Below are 22,701 nucleotides of genomic sequence, written 5' to 3' on the forward strand. Positions count from 1 at the left end.
TCAACAAACCATCGTAAAGTTCAATACATATCAGATTCAAACAGCTTGCTGGTTTCAAAGGGTCTTGGGGCTAATGGCCTCTTGTATAAACCTAGTTCCCTTTTCATCTTGCCTGCAACTGGAACCAGCTGTTGCATTCACTGGAAATGAAAATTCTAATTCAAAAGCAAGTCCAGGACACACTAATCTGGTGAACCTGCCCAGAGAACCTGCTAATCGGGCCTCCTTTTCAGCCTCCTCTTCACCAAATAGTCATTACAACAGACTCATCCGAGTACGATTGGGGAGACCTAAGTCTAACAGCACACAGTCTTTGGTCTTCTTAGGAAAAGAAGGACCACATAAATGTCCTGGAATTAAGAGCCATATTTCTTGCTCTATGTCCTCAGTTTGCATCAAGGCAAGGTCAGGGTCTTCAGATGCTCTAAATTTGCATTGGTCGAATCTAGCTCTCTGTGTTTCCACCTCTCCTGCACAAAATATTGCTCAAATTCAAAATATCACAGAATCTAACAATGATTCTTATAATCCTGTTCTGGCCTCGCCAGATTTGGTTTCCAGACCTCCTGGAATTAGCAGGGCCTTCCAAATTAGATCTCCCATCATCGAGGGATCTTTTGACTCAACATAAAGGGCAGGTTCTTCATCCCTCCCCTCAATTGCTGAACTTGAAGGACTGGCTCCTGAAATACTAGACTTCTCCCACTTATATTTGTCAGCGCAAAATGTAACCTTCATGTCATCTTCTAGGGAAGCTTCTACTAAGGAGCAATATCGTAGCAAATGGTTACGGTTCTGTCACTGGGCCTTACACCACAACCATAATCCTCTAGAGGCTTCCATTGATAATGTCATGTCCTTCATGTCTTATCTAGTTTCCACAGGTGTTAAAGTAGACACTTGCAAGCATTACTTATCAGCTATAGGAGCATACCTAAACAGAGAACATAAGCCTTTCTCTCTTTTGAACAAAGCCGTTCACAGGCACTTCGAGGGCCTTCTGTGTTTACATCTGCCTATTCGTGAACCTCTACCCCAGTGGGATCTCAACGTAGTTTTTTCAGCTCTAATGCCAAAACCATTCGAGCCCATGACATCATATGAATTTGAATTTCTAACTTGGAAAACAGCATTCCTAGTAGCCATTACTTGGGCTAGAAGGATTGAAGAGCTCCAAGCTCTCTCCTCAAAGGGACCTTATCTAGTTTTCCATAAGGATAAAGTAGTCCTCCGTACGGTCCCCTCCTTTCTACTAAAGGTGGTTTTCGATTATCATTTGAATCAGGAAATATGTCTTCCCGTTTTTCTTCCTAGGCCACGTGTTTCCGCGGCCGAGGAGACATTACATAACCTAGACGTTGTAAGAACTCTAACATTTTATCTAGAAAGGACCAAAACATTCAGAAAAGCAGACCAGCTCTTCATTACTTACGGGGGTACTTACTTTTCCTGGCAATAAGGCAGCTAAAGCTGCCATCGAGAGATGGGTTGTCTCCTGTACTTCCAAGGCTTATGATATGAAAGGGCTCATGACTTCGCAGCTACTTCGGGCTCATTCCACTAGAGCCAAGGCATCATCCGTAGCCTTCACCAGACATGTTCCCATTATAGAAATCTGTAAAGCGGCTACCTGAGCTACCCCGCTTGCCTTTTGCAAGCACTATGCTATGGATGCATCTTCTAAAAAATTATGCAAAATACGGCCAAGAGGTGCTCTGCAATTTATTTGCCTAAACTCCGTACATGCTGTCTTCTCCCCCCTTTCTTATTCTAAGGCTTTTTAGTCTGGTCCCAACCAGTTGGGAAGGAGGGAGATCCAGGACGAAAGAGAAATGAAAAAGTATCTTAATGGTGAATCAGGTTCTCTTTGTCCAGGCTCTCCCTCCTTCACAACACCCACCCGACCATCCCATACAGTAGGCATATACTTAAATTCTAATGCCATCGGCAGAACCACAGGAACTGGGTGTGGAACGTTGGTGACGTAGGAATAAGATGTGGGCCCGGCGCGCAGTAGGACGCACGTGTGACGTAGGCCCCACACCTTTAACGTTTCTTAAAGTGACAGCTATCGTTTGCAGCCAGCTTTTCTGGCACACCTGCGGATGCAGGCATTCCCAACCAGTTGTGAAGGAGGCAGAGCCTGTACTAGGAAAGCCTGAATCATAATGAAGGTAATTGTTCATTATTTTCTGCCATAGCTCATCAAAATGTGTCTTTGCTAGGGACTACAGATTTCTAGGCAGGTCAATACCTCAGTGTGTAAGTATATTTATGTATTGCAATCATAAGGCTTCCCTCAGTGTCCACTGGTTTTTGGTGGATCAGCGGTAGTAGCTCTCTGTGAATTTTATTTTGTTCGCAGAGTGCGCCACATACTCTTTTGCTAGAGGAACAAATCTTGGAACATTAGTGCTTGGAACCTTCAATGTAAAGATAATATTTTCAGCATAGAGGTATAATTTATTCTCTATATAACCAAATGTGATACCCTCAATAGAAGGAATATTGTATTTTAATCACAAAGTGCTCTAGAGTGACGTCAAAAAGCACCGAAGAAGGGGACCACTGATGTGTCCCCCTTGTTATGGGAAGGGGCAAGACCTCCGGTTACCTGTAGATATGTGATCTGTGGGGGTGTCCTAAAGCATACTAATCCGGGAAATAAAGGTTGCAGGGATGCCGAATTAAAGTAGAGAATGTCAAGAGACAAGTGTTCTACCTGATCGAATGTCTTATTAATTGAAACTAATGCTAGAATGCCCGCCATTCTCCAGGGTTGTTGTGTTATTAAGAGTCTGGCATTGATTGAATCTCCTGTACTCGATCACAAACTTTAACCACTTTGTAAGCATAGAAGCTGTCTTGGAGCGCTGCATTCCATCTGTTGATCCTGCCCTCAGATTGGTCCACGCAACGGCAGAGAAGCTTCAGTTGTAGGCTAAAGTTATCAGCCTTTCACCTGGAGATTATTTCTTAGCATTTGGAGACTTGCTAACAGTAGCCTTTTTCTTTGCATGAAATGGCATGTTTCTTCTATTAACTGGCTGATCAAAAGCAAATGTAGTACAACATGAGAGCAGTCACTTTCTTTCTTAGCTGCCGCATTCTCCAACAGCAGGTTCTAGAATCCCCTCTATGCATTCTTCCAGTTTATCTGAAAGATTGCATTTGATGATCCTTAGCATTGTGGGAAGGGTGCAAACTATGCGCTTCTTAGAAGAGGGGGAATTCAGCTATGCCAATGTTACAAGTGAGTGATCTGTGATGTTGTTTTATTTCTGAGTAAAATAACAGATTTATACTCAAAATGATGTGCTCGTTGTGGGTTATAAAATTATGACTTTCTATGTTTTAATTCCAGCCCCTCCCCAGAGGAAGGACAAATAACATTTGATGTGGAGATGCGGACGAGCAGAGATAATAGTTCTCAGGTATTGGCATTTGACTCTAACTGTAGAGGAAATTGTTTCTCATGAATATCAAATGTTTTTTGCACCCATTACTTTTACCATACACCCTCTACACTCAGAGGATTCTTTCATTAATCATGGAGTGGCCGTTACACAGTTGCACAACTGAGGCACATGGCAATAATGATTTGCACATATATTTCTATGGTAATCCAAAATGTCATCCTTCCCTGGTGTTGGGATTGTGTGCTTCCTGGCTGATCTTCAGTGGACAATCTTTGCTATGAAGTAACCATAATATGTGTGCTGTAAAGCACTTCTAAAATCTGCTCATGGTTCTGGTGTGTTTGAACACCACACACTCTACCACTCACTGTACCGTAATACACTTGTTTTAACATTTAATTTTCAGTAGCGTTGTATAATGAATGGACATTAAAACCTCACTTCATGGGGGACGCTGTTGCACAACGCCGAAGAGGCAGCCGCCTGAAAGAGCTACGGCCGGGACTCCACCATCCTCTAATATATCCTTGCGTTCCTGCACTTGATTTGCTTGTTGGGACCGCAGGCGGGTGCCGCTGTCACTCGTGTACCGATCCGCCTAAATATCCTGCAGATTTGCCGGCTGGCTGAGTCGCCGCCTGCCTCTCCGCCTCTGGGGGAGAGAACAGCGGGAGCGCCTGTGCCCCAGGGCCGTCTGTCTTTCTCGCCGTCACGCACCCATCGGAAGGAGGTGAGGTTCTCCCCTTCCATCCGGCCCTGGCACAGAACTATCTGCGCAGGCCTCTCCTCGCCCCTACCCGGGATGCAGTGTTTGCCTGCACGGGGGACGGCCCCTTCCCTAACGGGATGGTGAGCCACATGGGCAGTGCCTCCTCCATTGTGCTGATTCCTTCTGATTCTCCTACCCACCTACTGTGAGGCCAGCTGACACTGGGTCTGCTCGGAGGACATCCTTGTAACCTCTGTCACCTCCCTCTGCTGCCTGCAGGCTCCTGCGGGCTGCTGATGGATGGGCTCCTGGAGCATTGCTGTCAGCACCATCCGACTCTCCTTTTCCTCCTGCTGTGAGGCCCGCTGACATCAGTGCTGTGCGGAGGACATCTCTGCTGCCTCCCTCTTCTGCCTGCAAGCTCCTGCGCTTCTGGCCATTGGGCTCCCGGAGTCTGTCTGCCCAAGCCCGGAGAATCTTCTGGTTTTCTGCACTCCATCCTCAATCTCATCCCTCACCTGACCGGCCAGACTCCTGGACTCACTGCTTCAGGGTCGTGACTCCCTTCACACTGCCGGGTCGCAGTCACAACCGCAAGACACGACACCCTGCGCACAGCTTGGAGGCAGTCATTATTGGAACACACGTTGTGCAGTTGTGTTAGCGCAGCGCGGGGTGTGTGTGGAAAACATTTGGGCTGCCTGAACTAAACGATACACCACCTAGCCTGCTGCCATCATAAGGTACTGTCGCTGATCTCCTTATTTTTGTGTTATTTTAGGGTGCGTGCGCGATTGTGATCACCAAAAAATAATCCAAATTGGATGACTTTGCTAAAATGGACACTCCAGCGCCTCCTCAACCGCCGGCCCCGTGCCCCTCGCTGCTGGATGTTTCAGCCCTCAACAACACTCTGATGGCTCTTAAAAATAGCACAGACTCCCATTGCACTAAAATAGATGCCCTGACTTCCAAGGTGGAGATATCTGCAGTGCAAATTGAAACATTATGCGGGCGCATGACCGAGGTAGAAACCAGAATTAGCTAGGGTGAGGACAAGGTAGCTGGCCTACAAACAGAGGTCTCCCTCCTACAACAAACTGTCAAGAAAAATGATAATCTCGTGGGGGGTTGTAGCGCAACAATGTTTGCATATCTTCGGCATTCCGGAGTCCACCCCCATGGCAAACATAGAACAATTTGTTGAAAAAACCCTCATGGAAGTGCTGGCTGACCCCCCCGGTGTCCAAGATGTTCCTCGTGGAGTGGGCACACTGCTCCTTGGCGTCCAGACCGGCGCCACTGAACGCCCCATTATCGCACACATTTTCAACTACTGCGACAGGGATGTCCTGCTCAGGGAAGCCTGGGAGAGGGGTGACCTCTGCTGGGGATCTGCCACAATCCAACTATTCCAGAACTATAGTCCTCCGGTCCAGGAGCAGCGGAGGACCTTCCAGACGGCGAAGAATATCCTACGGCGAAAGAAAGTTTGGTATGCAATGATATTCCCAGCCAAGCTTCGTGTTCTCCACATGGGCAAAGCCTTGTTCTTCATGACACCGGAGGCAGTGGAACGGTTTGTATGGAGTTGCAGGGTCACGTTGGCTCCCCACCCACTCTCCTGGTCCCTCTTAGTCCCAGTCTTGATAAGATTGATCAGCCTCAATAGCTGAAACTCGAACACTCCAGGAATGAATCATAATGTTGGGTTGGTCCCCAAGCCACACGCAGCCGCTCAGCTGCCAACGGCACCCCGTTCCCGCAGTAACTGCGGACCTTGTCCTTCAGAGGTCTGATAGGTTACTAGGAGGTTGGGGGGGGGGGGGTTTAGGCCTGTATGTTCTGGTTTCTGGCGTGGGTTGGGTTTAGGGATGTCTTTTTGTAGATTAGAGTTTGGTTGGGGAAGTTGGTGGGTTTTGCAAGGGGGGCAGTGGCAATGTGAGTGCAACAATTATTTGTGTATGTGTTTTCCATTGGTAGTCAGTGTCTGGACTTCGACGGGGCGAGGCGCTATGAGGGATGGCTCAGTCCTGTTCTGCGGTATATTTGAAGGGTATTAATGTCTTCTTGTGCTGCAAGAGTAGGTGACAATATATCACTGTTATCCTGGAATATAAAGGGTTTCACGAATTACAAGAAGTCCCGACTTATAGATAATTATGCCAGGAATCACGGCATAAATATTATATGTTTGCAAGAGACGTGCCTGGCACCAAACGCTGAACTTCCCAATATAACTGGGTGGGGGATTTACAGATATGGCTCCTCCTTCTCCACAGACTCCCGGGGAGTCGCTACATACATACATCGTACGATGGCCTTTAAACTTCATGAACAATGTGGGGACCCAGAGGGTCAATTCCTACTACTTGCAGGTGAGGGCATGAGTATCAGAATCCTTATAATAAATATATACGCCCCAAACACGGACTCTCCTGGTTTCTTTCAAAGTAGTGCTAATCATCTACATAAATTTCAAGACTATGACATTATCTGGGTAGGCGGAAACCTCAGTTCATATAAAGGCATTTTTGACTTAGTGAGTGCTTGAATAAGGATTTCTTCCACCATTTCAGAGATCATCATACCCTTGCACCCAGCGCCATTCCCATCTGTGCCCTCCTTGGTGTAGTACCCACTCGATTGATACAGATCACTCCATGCCCCCCTTACAATATCCATCCACAGGAACCTCCCTTCTACTATTTTCCCCTCCTCCTACACAAGTGTACAAATATCCATTACTTACATTTTCTTCATCTTGTGCATGTTCCTGATCCACCCTGAAGCCATGGGGCAGTAGGTGGTGGGAGGAGCAGGGGTGAGTTAGACTCTGGTTCTCACCATTTAGCCAATGTACCATTTTAGGTATTCGTTAAAGAAACCAAGGCAAAGGGTTTTATGGATCTATACTCTGATTAATTATATATCGTAGCAGATTAACATTTTAAAAAAATATATATTTATTGTGGCTTAGCCAATCAATATGACTTAACACAGTAGAAAAATACAGTAAATACATACACATAGCATCAAAAAGAAAATTAAAAGACCATGAAAATCAAAAAGTACAACCAAGCATAATAGAATAGTATATTACGGGTACCATCAAAGGAAAAAAGAAAAATAAAAAAAAAGACAACACTAGTTCAGACCCATTCATAAATAATTAGACAATAGATTTAAAAAAAACAGACATCTTCAGATTAATGACGGGGTGATTGGTATTCCCCCCTTTACCAACCAAAGTAAGCTCTTTTAGGACTGAGACCACCGCAGACGCAAGAACCACTTCATTGCCAGATTTAATCTGTCCCAAAACATATCTGAGAGCAGAGAGGTAGGATCATCTACAAAATGCTTAAATCTTGATAACCTCACCGACCAGGTCCCTGCACAATCAGTCAGAAGGTGGCGTATTGACTGAATAAAATTTGCATCGATCGGTGGGATAAAGATCGCCATATCGAACATGGAGGATTTCCAAAGTAGGCAACAAGTTTAATCTTATTCTTAGGAAGTCCATTCGTGTTCCCGGATATGAGGACTTCAGTGACTATCTCGGTTTGTCTATTAACTGGGGTGATGAAGAAAGTTTTGCACTTCTAATTTTTTCGATAGTTCTGATCCAATCTCTACGATGTAATCTTTCCTTTGTTTTCAACGGATTATGAATAAGGGTGTCAGCATCTGAATCGGACAGATTGAGTGAGTAGTTCAAGACATCTGGATCTTAAGGTATTTAATAAGAGATTACATGATTTTGACATATCGATTGCTAATACCTCATAGAGCGAAGATATGGGGGGGACTAAAATAAGTCTAACAGGAGATCCACTTCCATTGCAACCAATTTTTCAAAGAGATGAGGCCCAATTCGAATCTTAAAAAAAGAGTTCGGAACAATATGCAAGATTTCTTCCAAATTTTACTTTCAATCTTGTCCCAATCAATACAGTAGGCCAACAAGTTACATTCCATGCCGAAAGTAATCACCAGGACCACATTTCCAACATAGAATTTTATCATTGGTAGCAATGAAAATTTACAGTACTGAAGATGGATTTTCTTCATCCGCGCAACAAAGTTAACAACTCTTAGGTCTATTGCTGAGAGAAGATCCCGCCTGGTTGTAAAGGCTGTAATTTTGGACCCCAAATAGATCAACTCTTTATACGAAGAAATCCTAGAGCCATCTAGCTGTCAAACAAAGGGTTTGAACTTCCTTAATGGATGTTTAAAGATGATAATCTTTTATTTTTCAGGATTGATTTTTAGTTTAATTTTTGCATACTCCAATAGAGTGTTAAGTAAGCGCTGCAGACCGACTTGTGTTTGATCTAAAACAACAATGTCGTCCCCATACGCCAACCAATTCAATTTCAGATTACCAAGTTTAGGGCCCACCATACCAGACTTCCCCAAGCCATTCTGCCAAGTCCGAGAGTTAAAGAATAAAACGAAGTGGCGCCAACAGGCACCCTTGACGCACCTCCCTCTCTATCTGGATTGATTGAGACAAATCTCCCAATTTGGAGAGACGGATTCTTAGAGAGGATCTTTCATGCAATTCTACCAGTATAGAAAGTAGCGAATCTGGTACCCCCCACAGCTTTAATTTGGCCCATAGTCTGTTTCTATTAATAGAGTTAAAGGCCTGAGAGAAATCGACCCGGGCTCCAAACAGGGGGAGCTTCCCTCTTTAAGTGAATCACAACTCAAACGGCCTAGGATTAGTGTATTCAGTGAAGTGGAATGTCCTCTCCTAAAACCAGTCTGTTGGTTCGGGATGATACCTTTTTAATCTCAGCTCATTTCTCTAATTCCGCTAGTATGAGGCCGGAAAATAACTTCCCATCCGCATCTAACACCGAGATAGGTCGATAGTTTGAAGGGGCTGATCTATCACCTTTTTTATAAATGGGAATAACAATTGATCTTCTCCATGACTCGGGTGGTGATTTAGTAAGGATGACATTATCAAATAGGACCTTCAACTCTCTTGACCACAATTCTGGGTTCAACTTTAGCACACCATTGCTCAAGCCATTAGGCCCGGCAGCCCTTTAGGTGGAAGATTTTTTTTTAATTAAATTTTCAATATCCTCACGTGTGTACTTTAAAGACCATCCGGTCGACATAGCTAAGTTGGTACCTTGAGGGCCAAAGGCTCCATATACACCGGTAAAGTGTTCAATCCAGGCCGACTCCTGTATGACCGATTCCTGCTGATTAGAGTTAAGTCCCTTTAGTGATCCCATAATCGACCAAGGTTTCTGGAGTTTCTAGCGCAGACGGCCCTTAACATTTCCTCCCCCTCTATTTGTTCTCTCATAAATTAATAAGAACATAACCAATTTCTTTGAGAATTATCCAAGGCTCGAATTTCAAGCTCTAAGGTTTCAGAATCCCCAATATTTTTCTTTAGGAGTCTTCTTTGACACCAAATAGTTTTATGTTCAAAGAAATATTTATATGATCTCAAAGAGCTATTGAGATCGGGGAGATTAGGTCCCGAAGAAATTCATAGAACCTTACGGGTTCACACACCATCCCCAATTGGTCGGTCGTAAACTTATTTATAGCCGTCTGCAATTGTCCTGTAAGAATATGACCACCTCTCTCAAATCTGACAACTCGATTACCTGCATTATTTACATCCACTTCTTGACTGTAAACATCGGCCTTTGCAGTAACTTAATGGTTGTTTCCAAAATGTTATGGTCATCATGGTTACCCTCTGTTATCTGAAATTCAGTGCAGGCATCAACAATTTATTTGGAAACAAAAAACCTAATCAATAGTAGATACAGCCGTGCCTCGTTGCCAAGTATGTCTACTAGGGATATCCTCCACTATGTTGCCATTTAGCATACATAAATCCCAGGGTGACATGAAATTACACCAGGCATACCCATTTGAATAACATTTTTTGTCAAAGATGCTATTCGTTTTGTGTCTCAACGCAGTGAGAATTGAGATCCCCCCCCATGACGATGATATGGTCATCAGGAAATTGAAAAGAGAAATCCACCATAAGGTCCGACAAAGTTCCCAAAAGTCGGCCAACTGAGAGGGCACCGGATTCCAATATAGATTGAACACAATCCAATTGGAAGACGTCTCCTCATCTCTTCCTCTCATTCGAACCTCCAGAATACCGCTCACCTCATTAGAAAGCATGGTAGAGGCAAAAAAGATGAAATTGCTACATAGAACAATCAAGCCCCACGTCGGACGGCCCTTTGACCTTTTAAGGGCCTTCTGCTGAAAGAAAGAGAAACCCTCTCTACATTCAGAATATCAATACATAGGATCTCCTGAAATCAAACGGAAATTCTGCATAATATAGCATTTTTAACATCAACCAGAAAGGAAACACAACCTCTCATATTCCATGATCGACATCTCACGGAATCCGTTACTAGAGTTTCTACTCAGGTATTCCTCAGGTAGTCCTAGTTTCAGGAATACCTGGGAGATGATTTCCGGAGCACATTCCCGGATATTTGCCCCTGCAAAGTGGCGAGTTTCATAATTCGGCTGAGCATTAGAAGACTCCTGGATGGTCTTCAATATATTCCCTTAAGGAGCAGTCGTTGAAATAAGAAAACCTCTCGTTGACTGTTAGGGAGAATTCTCATTCAATGGCTAATTTCCCTTACCTAGTGAGTCCCCCAGCAGCTTTGCTGTATCTCTGGAGTTTATTTTTTCCACTTGGTAAGAGTGTACCCTTTTTCCCACTCTTATTTGTGTTTTGCCATGTGTATTTTATCTGTTTTTGTGATTGTGGACTCTGGAGTACACCACTTCAGTAGCCCCCTTCTTTTGTGTATTACACAGCACCTTTAGTGCAGTGACAGAGAGGGTTGTCTTTTAGACTTCCTACCGACTCCATTTCTGAGGAGTCGGTGGGGACTACTGTCCCCCAGAAAAGGGTAAAGTTGCCATTAACTTTACTTAGTCATTTAACCAGAGATCCAGTACACCCCATCTTATATGGAGTACTGGCAAGGGTTAATCCTTAGCCCTTTTTATCTGTACCTCCAAGAGCATTGTTTCGCACTTTTAACATTTAGACTTGGCTGGTGGCAGTGGTATCTACCCTAACTTTTCTACCGCGATTCTACTATATAAACGTGGTATTGTTTTAGGCTATTATATTAGCCTCAAACTTAAACCCACTTGACCAAATACTTTTTCTTTTGGCTCCAGTCGGGTTTATTCGCCATTTCTTTTTGTTAAAGTCCTTCTTGTGTTTTACTTTGCGCGGCAAACCAGGTTTGCCTTCTTTGTTCACTGTCTTTTGGTGGGCTTCTGCCAAGAAGCCCCCCTTTAGGCGCCTGGGTGTATGGTGGGCTGAATGTGAGGGAGGGGTGTAGTCACCCCCTGCACAGGGTATCCTAGGAAACCCAAGTCGCACTTTGCCATGATTGGCTGAGGTGGTTGTCCGGGCCGGACAACCCCCCCTGCTGTGTGATCGACAGCCAAGCTGTGTGAATGGGGGATTTTCGCATAAAAGGCAGGTCTCTTGGGCTAGAAGTCAGAGTCGCCACTGGAACTACAAGGAACCGAAGAGAAGCGGAGAAGAAGTCGACTGCTGCAACTATCCCGTCCCGGTGAAGCCCTGCTGCAGTCCTGAGCCATCTACCCTTCGACGACCAGAGAAGATCCAGTCCGGAGTCTTCTTCCCTTGAGCTTGGTGGGGATAACCAGCTCATCTTCTACAGCCAGAGGATCCACTTCGTGGTAGAAATCGCTGCACTCTGCTGTAGTGGTCCGGATAGCCACCTGAAGAGCCTCTCCTGTTTTTAAGGAGCGCACCTTTTATTCACTGTTGCTGCTGCTGGCTTCAGCCCTGTGTGGTGCAGACCCCTCCAGACGTCCTCCTTTGGATCGAAGCTCCAGGAACTGAGGGTCTGCAGGAAACTACCAGGAACAACGGCTGTGGCACCAGCTTCTTCATTGAATAAGGTACTGTGTTCTGCTCGAAGGAATTTGGGTGAATCCCTTTTCTTCGCCTCCAAGGCTTGCCCTTGTCGTCCCTCCTTATAACTTTTGCTTCCTCTGTTGACATTATCTAAGTACTCCTGGCTATGTTGAATCGTGAACTATCCGACTGTGTGATCCTCGACAACAGGAACCCGGTTCCACTTGACACTGGCTCCGGCCTATTGACTTTTGAATTTCTGTCTAAGAGTGATTCTGCCTTGACAAAAGTATTGCCTATGATTTTGCCCCCAACTCTCTCTGGGTATCTCAGGTGCTAAGTGTGTTTTTGCCCCGGTAACATTTCTTGCTGCGGATATGCGTTTCTTTAGTAAGACCGAACTGTCATTACTGTCAAAAAGTGATCGCAAGTGTATTCCCGGTAACGTTGTTTGTTTCATAACACCGGTCCGCTCATACACAGGACTTGAAGTTATACCGTACAAAGTGAATTGGTTAGTTGTAGTATATTTTATGTGTGGTTTTGAATTAATAGAAGTGTTGTGTTTATAACAAATGGTTTAAAAATAAATGTACTTATAGTTTTTACCTGAAACCGTGAGTCAGGGTTTGCTTGAGTCACAGTAATTGTGGTCCCTTTGTGTAATCTCTGCTACTGCTCATATACTCTTGAGATAAGCCTGGCTGCTTCGCTACAGCTACCACTTTAACATAGTAGTACAGGCTTGTACCAAAGGTAAAACTTGTATTGCCACCTGTAGTCTTAATTGTGTGTAGTGTTCTCTAAGGGCACTGCACAGGATTATGCCTAACATTGACCAGTCTACTTCCACCCCCAACATTATCTCAAATGCCAATTTAGAGTTAATTTGCAACTCGGCTGTATTAATATCTGGATAGTTAGGAAAGCTTAATTGCTTAATGTCCCCAGACGATAGATATTTTAGTGCTGGCTTGGTACTCCTTTCTTTCAAGACCCTTGAGCAGTTTACTGGTTGAAGATCATCCAAAGACTTCGACATATTTGAGAGAAAAATTGTAAACCCTGAATGACTGACCAGAGACCCCTTATTTGGTAGCTGGACATTAGCTGGTTTAGTTGTTAGGAGGGTTTGTAAAGAATGGGCAGGGTTTTCCCCCACAGCTAGTTCCTCCTCACCCTTCGGTTTTGTCTTGGACAAAAGATCAGTCATTGGAACCATCACTGGGAGTTGACTGGCCAGAGGGCCCACAGTCCGTGGTGAAACATGCTCCCGAGGCAACGGCACCATAGATTTTGCGGTGAGTGCAGCTTTAAGAAAAATGTGAGCAATTTTCACTTTAGCAGGGATTGGTATTTCTTGCTTTTTCATTTTTAGTGAGATTGGGGCAATCTTTCTTTGGGGAGCTAAAGTTTCTGTTTGGCTGCCCACCAAATTTATCTTTTTTCTCCTGGTGATTTCTCATCGAAATCAGGTATATGGTCTTCAACTGTTGCCAATTTCTGTTTTTTTTCCCCCATGACAGATTCAAGCCTTTAGTAGACTCCTTATTGGAGGCCCCTGGGTTGATTCCTATCAGTCCTTTAACAAAGCAATACGACTTGGCGCCACTATTTATTTGTTTTGGGGGATTATTAGAACCATGTGCTATTCCTTTAGTAGGATCAATGGCAGCTTTATGTTGTCTTTTCCTACCTTTCTTTGTTTTCCCATTGGATTTCTTGGACCTTTTCTTTGTAGCTTTATTATTAGAGGAGGCATCCACAGTTATTGCGCATTCTTCTTCTTGAGCAGCAGATAAATCCTCCTCTGCTAGCTGAGCTAGCGGGATGAATTCCTCCATCACGGAGGCAGAGAGCGGCGTATACTCAGCATCTAAAGTCGGGGTAATGTGTGCCATGTCCAGATTGCATTTGGAACACCTATTCTCAGCATTTCGCTTAAATGCTTCTTCTAGTTTATTGTTCAGGCACTTCATCTCCCCTTGGAGAGCAGATACCTGATTAGTCAATGACTCAATTTTTCCCGATTGCTTCTGAAAGTGGGAAGACAATAGTGATGCTGTTTCACTCTTAGTCATTAATCACTGTTTTTCTCCAGCATGGGGTCTGGCATGGATTCACATGCTCATGCACATTCCCCGTCGTCAGGCTGGGAATCCTCGGTAAAGAAAAATCAGTATCAGTTTCGTTTCTGATCTGTCTTTCGTAGTAGTAACCAATCACTGATCTCTGCGCCATACTGACCACAGCCAATGACTGCCATCTCCCTAAGCCCCGCCTCTGGCAGCCATCTTCAGATTTTTACTGCACGTTCAAGTGTTGGGAGTCCTCGTGCTTAGCTCTCGAGCTTTTGCTGCGTTTTCAGGCTTTTTCAGGTCAATTTTCACATTTTTCAGTTAATCGAGCCTCAAGCTCCACCGTTTCTACTCCCGTTTAACGGGTACCCGTTGTGGGATTTTCCTACGCCCCTCAAGGGTGAAGATTTCGTCGAATCAACCTTTTGGAGGATTCCAGAAGATTTGCGGCCTACTTCGAGATGGCCCAGGATGCGAGTTTGTTACCCGGACCCAAGCTGTTTCGCAGCTGCCCTGGATGCGGGCTGCAGAATGTGTTTAAGGAGGACGAGCATTCGCAATGCCTTTACTGTCTTCATGGGGACAAGACTCACGTAGAGAAGGACTGCCAGTTCTGCAAGAACTTGTCGGAGCGGACCATGAGGGACCGTCGATTCCGTCTCGCCAGCTGGTTGGAGAAGGGCTCAACGGGTGAGAAGAAGAAGAAGGGGTCCGAGCGGGCTTCTAAGTCCTGTGCGGGCGCCCCGGTGACGGGGGCCCAACACCAGGCCAAGCGCTGCGAGTCCACTGGCTTCGGGAGCGCCGAAAGGTCGGGCTCTTCGGTCGCCAGGCAGGGCGCACCTTCCCCGGCACCGTCAACCACGAGCCAACGCTCCGGTTCGGGGAAGAGGAAGTCCGAGACCCCGGGTAAGCTTCGGGACAAGCCCCATCCGATCTCGGGAGAGGGGGAGTGAGGCGTCGCCCCTCCCCCTAAGGAGAAGGCCCGGGACGTACCTAAGGTGGTGAAGGCCCCTACCCAGCAGGCAAAGGCCTCTATCGAGGCGATCGCGGCGACTCTGGCCAAGCCGGCAGAGACCCCGCCAGCGGAGACTGCCTCCGGGACGAGAGTTTCCCTGCCGCCAAGGAGGGAATCCTCTTTTCAGCCCATCGTCATGGCCACCATGATGGAAGAAGCGAAGGGGGGGCACGGTAGCCTCCTCGAGCTCGGAGTCCGCCTCGGAGGAGGAACTGACCGAGGCCGTGAGGAATCTCGAAGTCCAATTCGAGAAGGTTCGATCCCGTAAGGAAGATCCTCGGGAGATAACCGAGGAAGACGACTATGGCGAGGAAGAGCAGCCTTCCCTTCTGGGCAGCCGGAACCTAGGCCTCAGGATAGCTCGGCGGCCATTTTGTCTGCGATCCAGTCCTTATGCTCTGAGATAAGGACGAGATTACCACGGCCCAGGCCGTAGGACCCGCAACCTGGCCCGTTGGGAAGTCCTCATAACAAACGACGGAGGACCCAACCCTCTCCTCCACTCGCCCCGTAAGGCCTACAGTTCCCTCCTCTTCCTCCCACGAGTCGGGAGATGACGGTGCGGTGGGCTCGACGACGGGTTCTGAGGGCAACGACGACGGAACAGGTCTCCCGTCTCCCGTCGCACGTGCCTCTCCGCCCGACGAGATTGGCTCATTCCACGCCATGATCGCCAGGGCGTCCGAATTGTTCCAGCTCTGCCCGGAGGAGCAGAAAAAGGAAGGTTTCCTCTATCAGTGCCGGGAGGCCAAGAGGAAGACTGTCATTGCGGTGCCTCTAATCGATGACATCTGGGAGGAGGGCCTGTCGGTACTCAAGAACCCCTCCACGGCACCAGCCAAACGGGACCGGTACGAGAAGAAATACCGGGTCCCCGAGACCGCTTCCCTGTGCCTCAGGGCCCAGCCAACGCCAGACTCGGTCGTCTCGGCGGCGGCGAAGAAGAAAGCAGCGGGGTCAGGAGCCTCAACCTCGAATTCCCCTCTGGACGGCGAGGGTAGGAAATTGGACGCCATGGGGCGACGGGTCATTTCGTCAGCGGCGACGACGATCAAAGCGGCCAACGCCCTGGCGATCGTGCCCCGTTACGACAGGGAGCTCTGGTTTAAGCTGGCCCCCATATTGGACTTCCTACCGGACGAAAAGAGGTCCGAGGCCCTGGAAATACTTCAAGAAGGCGAGGTGGCGTCGGACCACGCCATAACGGTGGCAACCGATATTGCCGATACCGGGTTCCGCCAGCTGGGCAACGGAGTCTACCTACGACGACGGGGTTGGCTCTGGGCGACCGACTTCCGTCAGGACGTCCAGACCAGGGTGTTGGACATGCCGTTCGACGGCAGCAACTTGTTCGGGAAGGCGGTGGACGAATCCCTCCAAGCCATAAAGACGGACACGGAGACGGCCCGCGCCCTAGGAGCCCTTCAGCAACGACGGCCCTTTCGGAGCTCAGGAGGCAGACAGGGGGCCTCCAAGGGATCCAGCGGTGGCTCGTCGTCTTACCGCCAGGCGGCACGCTCCTCGTCTCAGGAAGCCTACAGGGGTCGCGGCAAGCAGGGAGCGCCTCGCCGCCGTCGGCAAGGTGGCCAGGGCGGCAAGGCCACCACCTCCAAGCAGGACTGAACTGGCCGTGGCCTCGGGCCCCCACCGAAGCACCCCGGTGGGAGGCCGGCTGACGAATTTCATCGGCGTGTGGAAGTCCATCTCCACCGACCGTTGGGTGCTGGATACCCTGGCAAGAGGACACTCTATCGAATTCCTGAAGAAGTTCCCTCACGTTTCACCTGTGGCCAGGAAGGAAAATCACGTCCCGCAACTGCTGTTGGAAGTACGGGCGATGCTCAGGAAAGGCACCATCGAGCTCGTCCCGAAGAGGCTCCGGGGCTCCAGAGTGTACTCAAGGTACTTCCTCGTCAGGAAGAAGACGGGCGGCTGGCGCCCCATCCTGGACCTTCGTCGTTTGAACAAATACATCAGGTCACAAAAGTTCAGGATGGTCACCCTCCAGCACGTGCTGGGACAGCTGGAGGAAGGCGACTTCCTATCGTCGTTGGACCTGGAGGATGCATACTTCCACGTTCCCATCCTCAAAAGTCACCATAAGTTCCTCAGGTTCGTCGTCCAGGGACGCCACTACCAATTCAGAGCACTGCCGTTCGGATTGAAGTTGGGCCCCCAGGGTCTTTACCAAGTGCCTAGCACCTGTGGCGGCGCGGCTGCGCCTGCAGGGGATTCACGTCTACCCCTACCTGGACGACTGGCTCATCCGCTCAAGGACGAGGGAACTCGCCGTCGAACACACTGCGAGGACCGTCCAGCTACTCACAGACCTGGGATTCGCCATAAATTACCCAAAGTCCCACCTGGTGCCGTCGCAGGTGACCCTGTTTCTGGGAGCGAAGCTCGATACAGTGAGGCGCCTGGTGCACCGTCGGAAGAACGGACGAAGACCATTCTGGGCAAAGTGCAGCGCCTGCTAGCCACGGACGTGGCCAGGGTGAGGTCCATCAAGTCCCTCCTGGGGATGATGTCCTCTTGCATCTACCTGGTGCGCCTCTGCAGACTACGGATGCACCCTCTTCAAGAACTTCTCTACGCCTGTTGGATGCAGGCGACGGGCACCTTCGAAGACAGGGTCCCCCCTCAATGAGGTGTTCCGGCGGGCGATTCAGTGGTGGGGCGTTCGAGCGCACCTCACGGCGGGCAAGGACTTTCAGACGCCTGCGTACCAGGAGACGGTGACGACGGACACCTCCCTGGAAGGTTGGGGCACCCACACCGGAGATCTCCACGCAAGAGGCCTCTGGCTCTCGGAGGAGAAGCTCCTGCACATCAACATCCTGGATCTTCACGGACAACACCACGACAATGTTTTACATACGGAAGCAGGGAGGCACCAGATCCCCAGCACTATCCAAGGAGGCACAGGATCTGTGGCACTGGGCGGTCGCCCAGGGGATGTTCCTGGTTCCCTTCCACCTGGCAGGAGAAAGAAATACCATTGCCGACTCGCTCAGCAGGGAGCTGCGCGCGTGTCACGAGTGGGAACTGCGCCAGGATCAGGTGGATCAACTCTTCCTACGATGGGGCAAACCCCAAATCGACCTGTTCGCAACAGCGACGAACTCGAAGTGCCAGAGTTTCGCCAGCAAGTTTCCCCATCCGAAAAGCATGGGCGATGCGTTCTTGTTCCCCTGGGACGGCCTATACCTGTATGCGTTCCCTCCGTTGCCGTTGCTGCTTCGACTCATCAACCAGCTCAAGAGGTCCCGGTGCAGGATGATCCTTGTCGCACCGGCGTGGCCGAGGCAGATCTGGTTCCCGGACCTTCCTGACTTGTCAACGTCCCCTCCCATCAAGCTGTCGGCGGACGCGGATCTTCTCTCCAGAGAAGGAGGCGCCATCTTCCACCACGACCCGGCGTCGCTGAACCTGCAGGCTTGGCTCCTGCAGCGCTAGAGTTTGGAGGGTACGATTTACCGGCCGACTGCAGAGAGGTTCTTGCAAAGGCCAGGGCGTCCTCAACTCTCAAATGCTACGGTCATAAGTGGAAGAGGTTCTCTATCTGGTGCCGAGCACAGAAGATCAACCCCCTACGGATTACGGCCCCTCAAGTGCTGCCGTACCTGCTATCGCTGGCAAAGGCTGGGCTAGCCCATGCCTCCATTAAGATTCATCTGGCGGCGATCTCCAGATATACCAGAACCACAGGACGGACGTCCCTGTGGTCCCATCGACTGGTAAAAGAGTTTATGAAAGGACTGTTCCGGTCGTTCCCGCCGGTGAAGGCCCTGGCCCCGGCGTGGGAACTTAACATGGTGCTGTCCAGGCTCATGGGGCCCCCATTCGAGCCGATGCACTCCGCACCGATGAAGTTTGTGTCGTGGAAGACTGCATTCCTGGTGGCCATTACCTCCGCATGACGAGTGGGAGAGATCCAGGCCCTATCCTGCAAAGCACCGTACTTGACTTTCCATGCCTCGAGGTTGGTGCTTAGGACGCACCCCTCCTTTATGCCCAAGGTGCCGTGGGACTTCCATCTTTACGAGCCCCTTGTGTTACCTGTATTCTTCCCGTCTCCTTCGTCGCCGGCCGAGAGGACTTTGCACTCACTGGATGTGGCTAGAGCACTGAAGTTCTACGTGGACCGCACAAAGAGTTTTCGGAGGACATCACAGCTATTCGTGACCTTTGGACCTGTGAATCAAGGGAAGGCTCTCTCGAAGTCTTCTATTTCCAGATGACTCTCCGGCTGCATCATGCACTGCCACCGGTTGGCTAACCGACCGCTGCCAGGCCGTCCGAGAGCCCATTCGACCAGAGCGATCGCTGCTACTACGGCGTTCCTATCTGGTGTGCCCCTGCTGGACATCTGCAGGGCTGCTACGTGGAGGTCGACGCACACCTTCACGAGATTCTACTGCGTCGATCGGGATTCCAGGGAGGAGTCCAGGGTCGGCCAAGCAGTGCTGCGCAACCTGTTCGCTTAAGGTGAGCCTGGTGAGGAGGTAAGAGATGCTTAATGTTGAGTTTTTTGTATTGCTTAATGTTGAGCCTTTTTGCCACCTCCCGTGGTTGAGCATGTGTGTACTGCTATGTATTCTTATATTCATGAGCATGTGAATCCATGCCAGACCCCATGCTGGAGAAGGAACAAGTTACTTACCTGTAATTGTTGTTCTCCAGCATGGGTCTGGCATGGATTCACATGCGAACCCTCCCGCCTACCCCTCTGCGGCTCTTCACTTGGTCATACTGCCACTTCACGTGCTACCAAATCTGAAGATGGCTGCCAGAGGCGGGGTTTAGGGAGATGGCAGTCATTGGCTGTGGTCAGTATGACGCAGAGATCAGTGATTGGTTACTACTACGAAAGACAGATCAGAAACGAAACTGATACTGATTTTTCTTTACCGAGGATTCCCAGCCTGACGACGGGGAATGAGCATGTGAATCCATGCCAGACCCATGCTGGAGAACAACAGTTACAGGTAAGTAACTTGTTCCTTACGGCGTCTGTTGACGTTTCACTTACTTCCAGCTCTTTTGCAACTTCGAGGAGGATTCCAGAATGCTAGAGAGTTGGAAACCAAACTTTGATCATTCATCATCACTGGTGAAGCGACATCAGTCCAGACATCCTCTTGATTTCCCGGTATTTGGGAGCCCGCAGTTGCGGGGCCTTAAACTTCTGCCCAAAGAGCTGATACTTCATTTAGTTCATAAGAGGTGTCCACTGCAGCTTCATGAGCTTTCTCATTCTCAGTCCCCATTGGACAATCTTGGGATTCAAGAATCGGAGTAGTAATTTGATCTGATAGAGGAACAGTTTCTTGAATCGTCTCTACGCTTGTTTGTACGGAGAGGGGACCATTCATTGTATTTGATACACATGGAAAGACATTTCCAATCGTGGTTTTCATAGTGGTTGCTTTCAAAGTATAATTTAAGTCTGAACACAACAGATTTTCAGAGCGAGATTAGCAGGGGTGGATACTTTTGCATTATTTATCGGGCATCTGCTAATTTGGCTCAGGCCTGAGGTTGTAGGTATCTGTAGATCGCTAGCAAACACATTCTGAGATGGGAGAAACCCCACCACCCCCCATTTTGTATAAGGTCTGAAGGATGAACCCCCATCTGTAGAAGTACAAGAATTGGAAGTGTTATGGGGATTCAACTTGGTAGTTGCAATTTCTTCCGAGACCAAGCTTCTAAGATTTTAGATTTTGGCCATTTTTCAGTGCCTAGACCAATTTAAGGAGGTCTGACTAAGTTTAATGGAAAAAAGTGCCAAAGCCGAGGGGGTCCAAGACAAAAGCCTGCAGTTCCCACTCGACACAAAAACCAACTGATGGGCGTAGAGTCTGAGCACGTAAAAACAGCCTCTTGTAATCCGTATAATCTGCGATTACTAGCTAGTCGATAGCAAGACTAGGCTATCCTGCTCTCAAAGGAGATGAATAGTAGGCACGCATAAAACAAGCAGCAGCAGCAAGCGGCATGCACCCTAAAAGCAGCTCAAAATTCCAATCTGAAGAACCGCCTGGTGGGTCAAAGATATAACCCACAGTTCCCACACCAACGGAAAGTGGCCGATAAGCACAGGCAGCCGACCCGCCGTGTGGCACACCTACTATGTATCGCCTGTAGTCAACCAGACGATAGCACTGACAGATAAATCTGCCGCTGAAGCATAGGAGTCTCTTTACGAGAGCTGACAATAAAAACAGATAGCAGTAGCAATAGCGGAAGTAATTATGGAGGTGATTACAGCACTCCAAGCAAGTCTTCAGTGCAAAATGTTATCTTTTTTAAAATGTTAGAATTGCTAAAATGCTACTACAATAGGGTGGCAGTCTTACCCTCAAGAACCTTTCTTACAGTCCTTCGTAGCCGGGAACTACCTCAAGACTCCACACCGGGGGCTGGACGTCCACACCAGGTTAATCACCGGCTAAGCATCACACAATCCCCCAGGAACGTAAATCCAACTGGAACGTTTGCCTGGCCGCAGTTTGTCTCACCTCTCAGTGCTCTCCGTGCTGCTCTCTGTGTAGCAGTTTAACTAGATGGCCAAACTCTGCTGGATGTATGAAGGAATCCCTGCTCTCTAACTGGGTTCTCCAGGTACGGGGCATCTCGAAACCATATGCTACAAGTCTCCTGTCACTGCTGTTAGTTCTAACCTTAACCTGGCACACAATGCTTCCCCTCTGAAAGCGGTCAGGCTCTTCACTCACTATCTTCAAATGGGCCTACCTCTTTGCCAGATATCCCTCTCAGCTTCTCCAATACATCTATGGTAAACGGTCTAATCACCCGTACAGCCTAGACACTAGTTTACCTTCAAAAGGCAAAACTAAAGATGTGATGGCTGGAAGGTTTGGAATACATTTTAACCTCTGGAACCTACTCTGCAATGTTCCATATGTATCCTTGCCACATATTTCATATGGCCTCTTTAGGCCATATGTGTAAAGTAAATGCCCTTCCATGGGACATGGGCAAGATAGCGATGGGCTAACAGGTTTGAGCCACTTTTCCCACACCACAAATCCTCTATTCTACTAATTATGATGCACCACTAGGTGAGACAGAGAAAGGACTGTTTGTAGATTTCACGGCTCACCTATTTAAGGTGGAAGACGTCTCTGCGCGAATGCCTGTCCCCACACCGTTCTTTGGAGCAGATTGCTCTCAGGCTAACTTAGTGGGCTGAGCACACTCCAGGACGCATCGGAAAGACTGGTTCCCCAACAGCATGTGCTCAGTTTTAACGAACGGTGCACTCCATTGATCTCTGACGCCCTGATTTATTTATTTATTGAGCATTTGTAAGGCACTTTATACAACAGAATTGTGTTTCAAAGCACCACAATATGGCTAAATGGGAAGGGAACATGGGAAATAATAACAATGGCAAAAACAGTAATATACAGTTCAGTTATGGTCCTACTAGGCCTTGTGGCATTCAGCCGTGCAAGTACATTGGGGGGGGGTGTGCAGGGGAAAGGGATGGAAGGAGGAGCAGAGGGGTGGACAAG

The 22,701-nt window shown here is 48.2% G+C and overlaps 1 protein-coding gene across 2 annotated transcripts in view; it reads left to right on the forward strand.

Moving 5' to 3' along the window:
- The window catches only part of BNIP3L (BCL2 interacting protein 3 like), a 327,918-nt gene that overhangs the window by 115,813 nt on the left and 189,404 nt on the right, over positions 1 to 22,701 (forward strand). For both annotated transcript variants that reach the window (XM_069618854.1, XM_069618855.1), the window contains exon 3: positions 3,365 to 3,434. In XM_069618854.1, the coding sequence (XP_069474955.1) occupies positions 3,365 to 3,434 (70 nt within the window). The remainder of the gene's footprint in view (positions 1 to 3,364; positions 3,435 to 22,701) is intronic.

Source organism: Ambystoma mexicanum, chromosome 10, assembly GCF_040938575.1.
Source record: "Ambystoma mexicanum isolate Mex_15411 chromosome 10, UKY_AmexF1_1, whole genome shotgun sequence".
NCBI lineage: Eukaryota > Metazoa > Chordata > Amphibia > Caudata > Ambystomatidae > Ambystoma > Ambystoma mexicanum.